A 12642-nucleotide genomic window follows, 5' to 3' on the forward strand; every position below is an offset into this window, starting at 1 on the left:
AGATGGCGCCAGTTTCCAAACACGCATGTTTTTATCTGTCACAGGGGTGGCATCTATATAGTAGGTATATAAAAAGATGCGCCTATTCGAATGCAACGTTGTATCAAAATTTCAAAGCAATTGGTGACGAACTTTTGGAAATTACAGCGTGTGTTGCCCTTACGTCCTACAGATGGCGCTGTTTTTCAAAAGAAGCATGTTTTTTCCTGTCACAAGTGAGGCATGTATATTGCAAATATATACAAAGACACACCTATTCGAATGTAACGTTGTGTCAAAATTTCAAAGCAATCGGTAAAGAGGTTTTTTTGATTTCTCTCACATGAAAAACACATGAACAACACAGTTTTTCAGAAAACATGTTTTTTTTTACCATACAGACGTGACATCTATATAGTATGAATATAAAAACCTGCTCGGATGCGAATGGAACGTTGTGTGAAAATTTCAAAGCAATCGGTTAGGAACTTTCGGAGATTAGCGATTTTGAACAAACGAACATTTCCATTTATATATATATATATATATATATATATATATATATATATATATATATATATATATATATATATATATATATATATATATATATATATATATATTTAATAGGGTATTAATTTCATCAACACAAGACAGAACACGAAACAATGGGTATTGAAATGGAAGTGATTGTAGAAAGCCTATTGGTCCATATTTCTTGATGCTTCTATATTGGAGCGGAGTCTTGAGGTGGGTAGAATATAGTTGTGCATTAATTGGCTGTTGATTGCTGGTGTTGACTTCTTAATGTGCAGTGCCTCGCAAACGTCAAGCCGTCTGCTATCGCTGTATCTATCGATGATTTCTGTGTTGTTTACTAGGATTTCTCTGGCGATGGTTTGGTTATGGGAAGAGATTATATGTTCCTTAATGGAGCCTGTTGCTTATGCATCGTTAAACGCCTAGAAAGAGATGTTGTTGTCTTGCCTATATACTGGGTTTTTTGGAGCTTACAGTAAGTGGGCATTTGAAGGCATAGACGACGTTGGTCTCTTTTAAAGCGTTCTGCTTTGTGTCTGGAGAGTTTCTCATGAGTAGGCTGGCCGTTTTTCTGGTTTTATAGTAAATCGTCAGTTGTATCCTCTGATTTGTGTCTGTAGGGATAACGTTTCTATTAACCTATTAACTTCTATAGTTAATAGAAACGTTATTTACGTGACTTGGCCGCTTCCTGGTGATTTATATTTTTATATTGGTTTTTTATATATTTATTTTTTATATTTATAATTTATTAAGATATTAAATTTTATTATTAATATATTAAGATTTATATTATATTTATATTATTTTATATTAAGAAATATATAAAGATTTATAATTTATATTTGAAAAAAATCCCGTTTTGAATGAACAGCATATATATATATATATATATATATATATATATATATATATATATATATATATATATATATATATATATATATATATATATATATATTGCCTGATTATCGTAAAGAAACTTATCAACATAAATTTTGTGACTTGATTTATATTGATCTTAAAAAAAAATATGAGAGCCGTGTGAACTAGTATTAGGGGTTATTTACGAAACTTTGGGAGTAGTGTTGGAACGTGTTCGATGGACAAGTGGCGAGTGAGAGAGAGGGAGACAGCTGGTGTTGTGAAGTGCAGCCCGTCCTCCAAACAAAGACCCAAATGTGATTCCATGCACCCACCAAACCCCCAACCCGTCCTCGACTCAAGTCCATTACATTCCAACCCGTCCTCGACTCAAGTCCATTACATTCAGCGGTCAACCCCACAGACGCATTCATAAATTTTAACATACTGTTCACTCAAAACGGGAATTTTCTCAAGTATAAATTAATATTATACTATATTAGCATATTGTGTATATATAGGCATAGGATAGGTTAGGTTAGGTGTTTAGGTTCTGTTGGCGATTATTTGTATTTGTAGTACGTAGGTGAAGCATTTATAGCGTTGTGATTCGAACAAAATTCGTCAGTGAAGCACTTGTTCCGGATATGTTCGAACGTCAGCAGTTGTGAGTCGTGTGTAAACCGCTTTTCATTCATAAACAGGGGGTTTGGCGGGTGCATGGAATCACTTTTTGATCTTTGTTTGGAGGACGGGCTGCAAACCACCCAGTTCGAATGGGTGGTTTGCCGTTCGAACATATCCGGAACAAGTGCTTCACTGACGAATTTTGTTCGAATCACAACACTATAAACAGCCCGTCCTCCAAGCAAAGATCCAAAAGTGATTCCATGCACCCGCCAAACCCCCTGTTTATGAATGAAAAGCGGTTTACACACGACTCACAACTGCTGACGTTCGAACATATCCGGAACAAGTGTTTCACTGACGAATTTTGTTCGAATCACAACGCTATAAATGTTTCACCCACGTACTACAAATATAATTAATCGCCAACAGAACTTAAACACCTAACCTAACCTATGGCTATATTTGCACAATATGCTAATATATACTAATATTAATTTATATTTGAAAAAAAATCCCGTTTTGAATGAACAGCATGTAAAAATTTATGAATGCGTCTGTGGGGTCGACCGCTGGATGTAATGGACTTGAGTCGAGGACGGGTTGGGCGAGTGAGAGAGGGACTGCTGGTGTAGTGGAGTGAAAGTGCTGCCCGAGGACACTCTTTTTTTTTTGTGAGCGGTTGTATTTTGTGATCCGTATAACAGAAGACTTGTGGTCTTCATCACTACATTAAGTATACTGTTGTCGTGTTGTGTTGTACTCGTTGTCCCTTCTTGTTGGATAACTTCTGATTGGAATGGTCAAGTTGAAGGTCTGGTAGTTAGGAAAGGATATTGCCCCTTTCTTTGAATTCTAAATTTCCATTTTTTTCTGAAAGTTATTTAAACCATTACTGAAAATTAAACCAAGAGTGAGACCCGACCAAAGTATTAGTTTGTGAGTTTGTCCAAACAATAACCTGGAGCGGGTACCAGGCTGCACTGTGGTCCCTGTACCCCCCTCCCACTCCTCTCTTAACACACACCCCCTCCCCCCTCCCCCCCTCCCCTCCCACTCCTCTCTTCACCCCCCCCCCCCTTCCTCAAAACACTCCCTCAGAAACCCCCTTCCCTCTCCCTGCTCTCCTTTCGTCTCTCACGCCAGTGTCTCAATCTCCCACCTTCCTCTTCCCCTCTCCTCATGTGGAAGGTTTAAAATTCCTAAATTTATTTCATTCTTCACTGAACTCTGACCAAAACTGAACTGCATAATCTAAATGAAGGCCTAACAAGCGCTAGGAATAGCTGAAGAATGGTTTCATTGTTAACGTTTTTAGAATTAAACCCCAGTATCGTATTTACCTTATTTCGAACATGCATTGAATTTTTAGTTTTAAATTACTACTACTAATGACCCCCATAGATCTTTTCATGCAACCAGACTATTCAATCTCAATACCATCAAACTGATACGTAGCAACTCGTTGTCCAGCCTCGGAACCATACAATTGTTAGCATTAAACTGAATCTTCAGTCTTTTGACCATTTCAAAGCGTATTTAGATAGTCTTGAAGTGATCGTCTTCTGAAATAATATATATATATATATATATATATATATATATATATATATAATATATATATATATATATATAATGACAATGTCAGACCACGGAGGAAAAATGAAACGGGAATTTCCTTAAGTACTTTCGTATATTAATACATCTTCAGAAGATGTATTAATATACGAAAGTACTTAAGGAAATTCCTGTTTCATTTTTCCTCCGTGGTCTGACATTGTCACATTTTTAATCATGTGTTTACTTTCGTGATATACACATATATATATATATATATATATATATATATATATATATATATATATATATATATATATATATATTAATATAATATAATATAATATATATATCCTTTCCAAAGTTCGCATTGTCTACAAATTTGCCAATATTGCTGCTCACTCCTGAATCTAAATTTTTTAGACACATAAGGCAAACAGAGGTCTCGGGAGTGCCATGCAACCCTCGAAAGGAAGGGAAGTTGAGAGAATGTGATCGAGTGAGGGAAGGTGAGAGAATGGGAGGGCAGTAAACTGAGAGACTGAAGGAGGGAGGGAAGTTGAGAGAATGAGGTGGGGGAGGGAAGTTGAGAGAATGAGGGGGGGGAGGGAGGGATGGAGGGAGGGAAGTTGAGAGAATGTGGGGGGGAGAGAAGTTGAGAGAATGTGGGGGGGAGAGAAGTTGAATGTGAATGAGTGGTAAGCTGAGAGAACGGCAGGCAGGCAGGCAGGCAGGCAGGCAGGCAGGCAGGCAGGCAGGCAGGCAGGCAGGCAAGTTGAAAGAATGGGAGGGAGGGAGGGAGGGAGGGAAGCTGAGAGAAATGGAGAGAGGGATGCGTAGAGGATGGAATTAAGCAGAGGAGAATTCTCCTCCTCTGGATGTGAGATAACTCCCCCCCCCCCCCATCCCCCTACTGTAGGTGCTCCGGGCCGTCACCTCCGCACTTGTATGTACAAGATTCCTTCCAGATCTAATACATTCCAAGATTTGTTTGGTCCTGCTAAGTGGACTAAGTATTTTGCTCTCATCTTTATCCTACACGTCTTGACTATTTATTCCTCCATAAATACCTAGTTGATTCCGTGGATACCTTTGTCACTTTCAACCCCCACCCTTACTGGTACATGTGTCATTGCACGAAATCTCAGGAAGCTGCTGACTGCTTCGCTTCGTTGTCCTGCATTAGAGACCCCTCTGTTCGAATCTCCAATAATGTCAGGTTAAATGCCAGCATTTGGCAGCATTGGCACAGCTATTCTGTCGTACCATGTTGCGACTGGTGATAGGGAACTGTAAGACTGCTTCGAGGAAATAAAAAATATTCTCGAGGCCCAAGGTCATTCTATCCAGATTGATATATTCACGCGACCCTCTCGTGGTGGTCGTCGTCAGCCTCTTCCCATAGTTAAGATCACTTTTTATAGTAGGTCCCTTACATCTTCCGTAATTCTTGCTGGTGCCAGATGCTCTGTTCAGGAGTACATCCCCTCTCCTCGCCTCTGCAATAGCTGCTGGAGATGATCTTCTTCTAGATTCAGCTTCTCGGAACAAAAAGTTCCAAGCAGAACGGGCTTTGGTGAGCCCGTCGTACATACCTGGCACAGAAGATGTGCTGGAGATTTGGGCATGGTCCCTTCAAGTGCACAAGTGAGGGGTGTGTATCCCCCCTTATGTGGACATTCTGGTCATTTTAAGACGGAGTGCTCCTCTACCCAAGCTCACTGCATCAATTGCGGTGACGCCCATCTTTTCTTCTGCGCATGTGTGCACTACAATTTTGAGGAAGCCATTCTCAATTTGAAAAAATTACGATCGTATATCTTTTCCTGAGGCGTGACGCCAGGTTTGCCATCTTCCCTCTTCCTCTGGCATGTCTTACGCTCGTGTGTTGCGATCCACTTCCCTCGCCCTCTCCCACTTTCTCAGTTTCTCAACTGTTTCCAGGCCATAGACTCCAACACTTTTACCACCACCTCGCCTGCTCCTATGCTTTCTGGGCATAGGAGAGAGGTCCAGAGGGTCTTCCTCATGGTTCTCCGTTTGGAGTATCTTTCCTTCCTTCACAGTCTTCCCTGTCTCCTGTGCCCCCCTTTCCTTTCCACCCCAATCCTCCTTTTCAGCCCTTCTCTCTGTCTTTTGGCCCTCTACAACGCCTTTCTGTCCAGGCCGTTGTCCATCCTCCTCCCTGCAATCTTCGTGTTGTTAGCTCTCATTCTCCTTCTCCTCTTGAGACTGTAGAGGCTGTCGCCCAGTACATTGCTGTTGATATGCTTGTCTCTCTGCGTGAGAAATGTAAACTCTGCTCCTCTCCTTCTTCCTCCCTGGTGGGTAAGACGGCATCGCTTTATTCCTCACCCTCCGAATCTGTCTCTGTATCCCCTCCCAGTTCAGTGCCGGAGTCGCCTGTCGCAGCTATTGAGGTCCCTGAGTCTCTCTCGGATGCTGTTCTTGCTCCAGTGCACTCCCCCGTTTGTCCTTCCTTCCTTTGATTCCCTTGACCACCCTTCCTCAATGACTCCTCCCACTCAGGCCTGTCAGTCCACCTCTGGTCCATCCTTCCGCTCACTTGACTCCATCGTCTTTACTAGATTTGCATATACCTCGTAACCTCGATTTCACTGATCCTGATCTATCTTAGTCTGCGTTGTTTGCCCTTGTTTCTTCCTTATCTCTGTTTCTGTTATCTCTGTTTTTGACAATGTCTATTCTTTAATTGAATATTCGTGGTTTTTATGCCAACTTCCATGAACTCCAACTTTTTATCATGCAGTTTTAACCACTTTGTGTCTGTCTCCAGACGCCGATAGTTAGCACTCGTCCTGGTCACTTCCGTGGTTATTCCTTTCTCTCCCCCCACTCCTGCTCTTGCTGGGACCCATAACACTACTGCTCTCTTGATCCATCATGATAGTACCTACGTTCCCCTACTTTTTCAGTTGCATATTCAGTGTTATGCGGCCCGTATCTTTGTGATTAATGGTATACAGCCAGTTTCATTTCTCCCCTTAATGTCCTGCTTTCTCTTTCTGATCTTAAACCTGGAAAAGGTGTATGATACCGCCTGGACATACCATATTCTGTCCTAGCTCCGTTATTTTGGCCTTCATGGTAATCTCCCTCTCTTCCTCCAACGCTTCCTCTCTAGTCGTTCCTTTAGAGCGAGGCTTGGTACCGCGTTATCGGCCTCTTTTCGACACTACGAGGTAGTACCCCCAAGGTAGTGTTCTGAGTACTGCTCTCTTTCCTGGTTGCTCGGTTGCTCTCAATAGTATTCTTTCCTTCCTTACCTCTGTCATTTTCTCAGCTCTATGTTGACGATCTTACTCTCTGTTGTCATGGTGTTGATCCGCCTTTCCTCCAGTGGCGGCTTCAACTAGCGATTGATGCAGTGTCGTCCTGGGTCACCAATCATGGCTTCAAGTTTCTACAACTTAGACTTGTGCATAGCACAAGTCTTAGTTGTAGAGAACTAGGGTAAGATCTTAGCAAAAGGTAAGATCGTCAAAACAGTGCTGATAAAATGCCAGTTTTAAAAGAGGGTTAATAATAATAATAATATTAATAATAACAATAATAATACATTGTTTTGGGGGACAGGCAGCCAGTGTATATATACGTTAGGCTTATGTCGAGGTTGCCAGGGGTCGAATTACTGACTCTCCCCAGGATTCAACTCCATAACAAGCCGACTAACTCCTGGGTACATATTTACTGCCAAGTGAACAGAGGCATTAGGGGATAGCAAATGCGCCCAACCATTTCTGTCCCGCATGGGATTCGAATCCTGAATTCACGATTGCGAGTCGAGAACGAACCCGACTGTAATATCGGGACCCTGTCAATTTATGGAACAAATTATATAAATTTACTTTGGATGACTTGCTGCTACTTTTGTTACTTGCCCCATACATATGCTACGTAGGCTAATACATAAATGAGTTTGGTGTGATATAGGTATGAGCTTCCTCGTCTGAGTCAATAGTCACTTTGCAGTCTTATTAAAACTAAAGGTAACAGGTGAGATTAGGTTACAACTTTACAATTTTCAGTTTTAAATAATTAATCTTCAGGTCACCTTCCACAGACTGAACATATCCAGACGGTTCAACTTCCCATAGAATGGAATCAAGCGAGTACCGTAGAAACCAGTCAGAAAATAATTTTACAACTTTACAGAAGATTTGGTATTCAAGTGATAAAGAAAATAAAAAGCGTCGACAAGTAGAGGAGAAAATACTGGACTACAGGATACCAGAAGCCCATGATCTTTCTAAACCTACTTCTACACCTAGAATGGAACCAATCAAGTCCCGTAGAAGAACGAAGCAAGAAAATTTCTTGTGGTACCGTAGTACCGCAAAAAATAATAATTGTTTAACTTTTCACAAGATTTGGTATCCAAGTGAAGAAAGGGATAAAGAAGAAAAACATCGACAAGTAAAGGAAGAATGGCTTGACTGTCAGATGCCAGAAGCCATAGAAGTGAATCCCTCCAAGCGCAGATGCCTTTGGCCTTCTGCCAAGGAATCGTACATGCCTTATACCTCAGGAATCCAGAATACCCAAGTGAAATGGTATTCAAGTGAAGAAAGGGATAAAGAAGAAAAACATCGACAAGTAAAGGAAGAATGGCTTGACTGTCAGATGCCAGAAGCCATAGAAGTGAATCCCTCCAAGCGCAGATGCCTTTGGCCTTCCGCCAAGGAATCGTACATGCCTTATACCTCAGGAGTCCAGAATACCCAAGTGAAATGGTATTCAAGTGAAGAAATGGATAAAGAAGAAAAACATCGACAAGTAAAGGAAGAATGGCTTGACTGTCAGATGCCAGACGCCATAGAAGTGAATCCCTCCAAGCGCAGATGCCTTTGGCGTTCCTCCAAGGAAACGTACATGCCTTATACCTCAGGAGTCCAGAATACCCAAGTGAAATGGTATTCAAGTGAAGAAATGGATAAAGAAGAAAAACATCGACAAGTAAAGGAAGAATGGCTTGACTGTCAGATGCCAGAAGCCATAGAAGTAAATCCCTCTAGGCGCAGATGCCTTTGGCGTTCCTCCAAGGAAACGTACATGCCTTATACCTCAAGAGTCCAGAATACCCAGTCGAGCATTACTAAGGCCGACCCATTTTCGCTCCACTATGGTGATATTCCTCAACCTTGTAAAGAAAACGTCAGTATACCTCAAGAATACTCCACTGTCATAAAGTATAGAGCTTCCTTGTTAAGCAACTCCAGTGAATCTTACAGACCAAGTCATCGATATTCAATATATGACGAGAATGGATACAACGTAAGAGGTTACTACACTGCAGGATTCTACCCTCAGCAATGACAACTGACTCATGCTCTTTTAATTATAAACTGATGCATTTTCTAGTTTTAAACCGACTCAAAATGTTTTTAATATAAACTGACGCATGCTTCTTTTAATTATAAACTGATGCATTTTTAAATAAACTGAAGCCTAATTTTTAATTATAAACTGACGCGTGTTTCGTAACTATAAACTATCTTTTTATAAAATGACGCTTAGCATGTCTATTCTTCAATTAAATATTCGTGGTTTCTTTGTAAGTTTTCCTGAACTCCAACTTCTGATTTCAATGTTCATTGCTTTGTGTCTTGTCTCCAACAGTCAATGATTGCTTGTTGCCACCGGAGGCAGCTAGTTTATTGTGCACCCCATATTCATGATGTGAGCGGTAGCGCAAAAGAGGATTACAAATTGCACAAAAGGTCTTTATCAAACCTCAACAGAGATTATTACATTGACAATAATAACAAGGATTATTATATTACCAACAGAGATTATAATAAGAGATTATTACATAAACAATAATAATAATAATTACATGGTGTGCTGTCCTGCACACTTTATAACTATAATATCAGCTAGTTAGATTGTTCTATTTCAATATATATATATCTATTTACAGTTAATCATTTTTTATTAATGATAGGTCTTTTTGCTAATGCATAATGGTTTGGACTATGGAGATATTACAGGGTCATGGGGGAACTGCTGTTTGTTATTATTAGTCTACACAATACACTACTTGCGTCTTAATCTGATATGTCGTTTATCTACTGGAAGCGAAATGGGAGAACTGCTCCGGCTGTCGTGGGGTATGGTTGTTCCGTCCGGCCACTGTAGTTGTCAACCCGGCGAGGAGTGAGGACCTGGGTGTCGCTGCTGACGTGGCTTGTGTCCCGTGTTCCTGATGAAGGGCCCTTGGGGCCGTGACAGGCTGCAATCATGGGGAGGCCTGTGCCCCCTGTCACCAGGCAGGCCTCCATTGGCCTGGAGTTCTCTGGGATTGCTAACTACCACATTGTAAAGGTGGTGGTGATTGATATGCTACGTGTCCCAGTGGAGTCTGTGTGTGGTGTGCAACTGCTTGCCGGACCGCGGGCGATTGTCAAGTTTTGCTCGCCGGCGATTTATCAAGAACTCGTCATGCACTATGATGAGCGCTCATTCGATCTTCCTGGAGATGGTGGGTCGGTGACCCTCTCAGACCGTTGTGGAGCCACGACGTATGTGACAGTGCATGGAATGCCTTTTGAGTTCCCTGAGGATCCTACGTCGATACTTTGGCCGGTTTGGGCGAGTCCTACATGTGAGGATGAATGCCGTCCCTACCGGGAGTTGGAAGGAGGTCCTGTGTGGGGACCCGCACTCTCGCAATGCACCTCCGGGATCCTGTACCGTCCTCCATCATGATGTTGGGGTTCCCGATTCGTGTTTTTCACGCGGGACAACCTCGGACATATTTCAGGTGCAGCCTACCGGGCCACCTGGCCGCAGGGTGTAATGAGCGCCAGGTCACCCCTGTTAACCTCTTCCAGGAGGTGAATTTTCCCCCGTTGTCGGCCCCGGACCAGTCTCCACATGCTGGACCGTGTGTTGATTCCCTGCCGGTTTCTGCCCCGGTGTTGGGTGGTGGTGTGGATGTTGACGTGGGGCTTGGGGCGGCCCCGCCCCCGCCACCGGCTTCCCCGCCTCCGACGTCCCTGCCTCCGACGTCCCTGCCACCCCAGGCCGCCCCTGCCTGCTCCGTCCCTGCATGTGGCATCTCCTGTCCTTTTGGATGTCTGCGGTGAGGTGTCTCCTGCATTGTGAGGTCTGGTGCCCCCGGCCGTGGAGGCTGCGGTTCTCAGGGATCGGGCTTTGAAGGTGCGTCCGTCGGAGAGTTCTGATGTGTTACGGAATGATGAGGGTGACAGCTCGGACGACCGGCAGCCTGTTTCTAAGCGCTCGAGGCGGGTCCCGAGTACGACTTCCCCTTCGTGGTGTGCCTTTGGTGGAGGTGGGGGAGTACGTTGATCCAGCGTCTCTCGCTGAGAGTGGCGGTGCTGTGGGGTACTCTGTGCTACCTCCTGAGTCGCCCTCTATGCCTACTGCTGTTGGCTCCCCACGGTGGGAGGTTGCTCCTGCCGAGCGGGACCTCTTCGTGGTCTTAAGAAAAGATGTGTGCCAGGGTGCCTCTGCTCCTGTGCCCTGCAGTAGCGGGGGCCCCTGATGCGTCTGTCCCCTCTGCGGGTCCCCCCAGTGTGCTGCTTTGTGAGAAGCCTCGTGCACAGGCCAGTACGAAGCCCTGTGTGGTACCCTATGCGGTGCCCTGTGTGGTGCCTTAGCTGTGCGGTTCCTTGTGCAGTGCCTGGAGCGCCTCCCTGTGCGGATTCCAGTGTGAAACTCCCTAATGTAGACCTCTCTCCTGTGATCGCGGCCGATGAGGGCGTGGTCTCTCGGTCGCAGTGTTTGGGCCCCACTTGGGATGACAGGGTGTGTCCGGGCCCGTGGTTCTTGTTAACTATTTGGATACTGAGATTGAAGGGGGTTTATATATGGTGGTACCTGATTGGATGCCTCGGCCTTGTGCATCTCCTAGACGACCGGTGCCCGACGACGTCCAGATGGTTTGGGATGCGTACTGCTTGCGCTTCCCGGCGCATGAGTTTCTGGACAAGTATCGATAGTGCCTGTGTTTATGTACTCCCTGTCTGTGATTTTGTTCCCAAGTCTGCGGTTCTATGTGTGTTTGTCTACGTGTTAGGTTTTGCCCTGTTGGACGGTGTGCTTGCATGTGTGTTCCGTACGCATTTTTTTGGTTGTGCTGTGCTGTTTGTGTCCTGTGTGTGTTTTGTTGCTTGTAATGTTTCTGAGGCTGTTGGGTGTGTGTGTGTGTGTGTGTGTTTGTTTGTTTGACGGTTCCTGATCGTTCCGGTGATTGTTTTGTTTGTATGTATGGGTGTCATTTCTTGTTCTTTCTCGGTCCCTGTGTGTTCCGGTAATGAAATCATGTCTATCTGCTATTTGTCCTGCTTGTGTGGCCTTTCAGGCTAGTTTGTGTACCTAGATTTATAATTGTTGTTTTGTTCCATATCGTTCTGTGTTTTTTATTTTATGTTTTCTGTTGTATGCTTGTTTTGTTCTTTGTTTTTTTATATCCTTTCTCTGTTTTCATATTTTGTTTTATGCTTTAAGGTTCACTGCTTGTGCGGTTTGCTTGCCTGTTTTTGTGTGTATTTAATGTGCTTTATCAATAAAAAGAAAAAAACTTGCTTCTTAATCTAATGTCTTTTATCTACTGGAAGCGAAATTATGGATACAGTTCAAGGATTTCGGTTATTTTATCCTCAGTAATAAGATGATTTACCGTTTCATAGTGAGTTTAGATTTTTCTAAATGGCTCACTTTATAATAGATTTTTATTAATTTTATTATAGAGCAAGATATAATGCTATGTCTCCCTGTCTTTGTCCACACACTTTACTTCATCTAGATCCCTATTCAAGCCGAACTCCTACATATACTTGCAGGCAAGTCTTATGCGAGCTGTGACAACGTCTGTTAGTCTGCTGATGTTAATTGCCCCATACACACTTTTGTCTGACACATTTCAGTGTGATGAACAATAGCCGATGCTTGGCGCTCGTCCTGGTTACTTCCGTGGTTATGCCATTCTTTCTACTCGTCCAGCTTTTGCTGAGACCCCTAGCTCTACTGCTTTCTTGATCCGGAAGTTTAATATTCATTCCTCTACCGCTCGTATCTTTATAAGTAAAC

The 12642-nt window shown here is 43.1% G+C and overlaps 1 protein-coding gene across 3 annotated transcripts; it reads left to right on the forward strand.

The window, feature by feature from the left end:
- The first annotated feature begins 2577 nt into the window (after positions 1 to 2577).
- Positions 2578 to 9139, forward strand: LOC123750375 (uncharacterized). Of its 3 annotated transcripts, none has more exons than XM_045732490.2 (2): positions 2578 to 2684; positions 7652 to 9139. In XM_045732490.2, exon 2 carries the CDS (start codon positions 7687 to 7689, stop codon positions 8902 to 8904), a length of 1218 nt encoding a protein of 405 aa, XP_045588446.2. In that variant the 5' UTR covers positions 2578 to 2684; positions 7652 to 7686; the 3' UTR covers positions 8905 to 9139. The 3 variants fall into 3 exon arrangements, with proteins under 3 accessions (XP_045588446.2, XP_045588445.2, XP_069170511.1); XM_045732489.2 differs by having other exon boundaries at positions 2594 to 2746; XM_069314410.1 differs by having other exon boundaries at positions 2673 to 2691.
- Positions 9140 to 12642: the final 3503 nt, after the last annotated feature.

This window comes from Procambarus clarkii, chromosome 79, assembly GCF_040958095.1.
Source record: "Procambarus clarkii isolate CNS0578487 chromosome 79, FALCON_Pclarkii_2.0, whole genome shotgun sequence".
Lineage (NCBI taxonomy): Eukaryota > Metazoa > Arthropoda > Malacostraca > Decapoda > Cambaridae > Procambarus > Procambarus clarkii.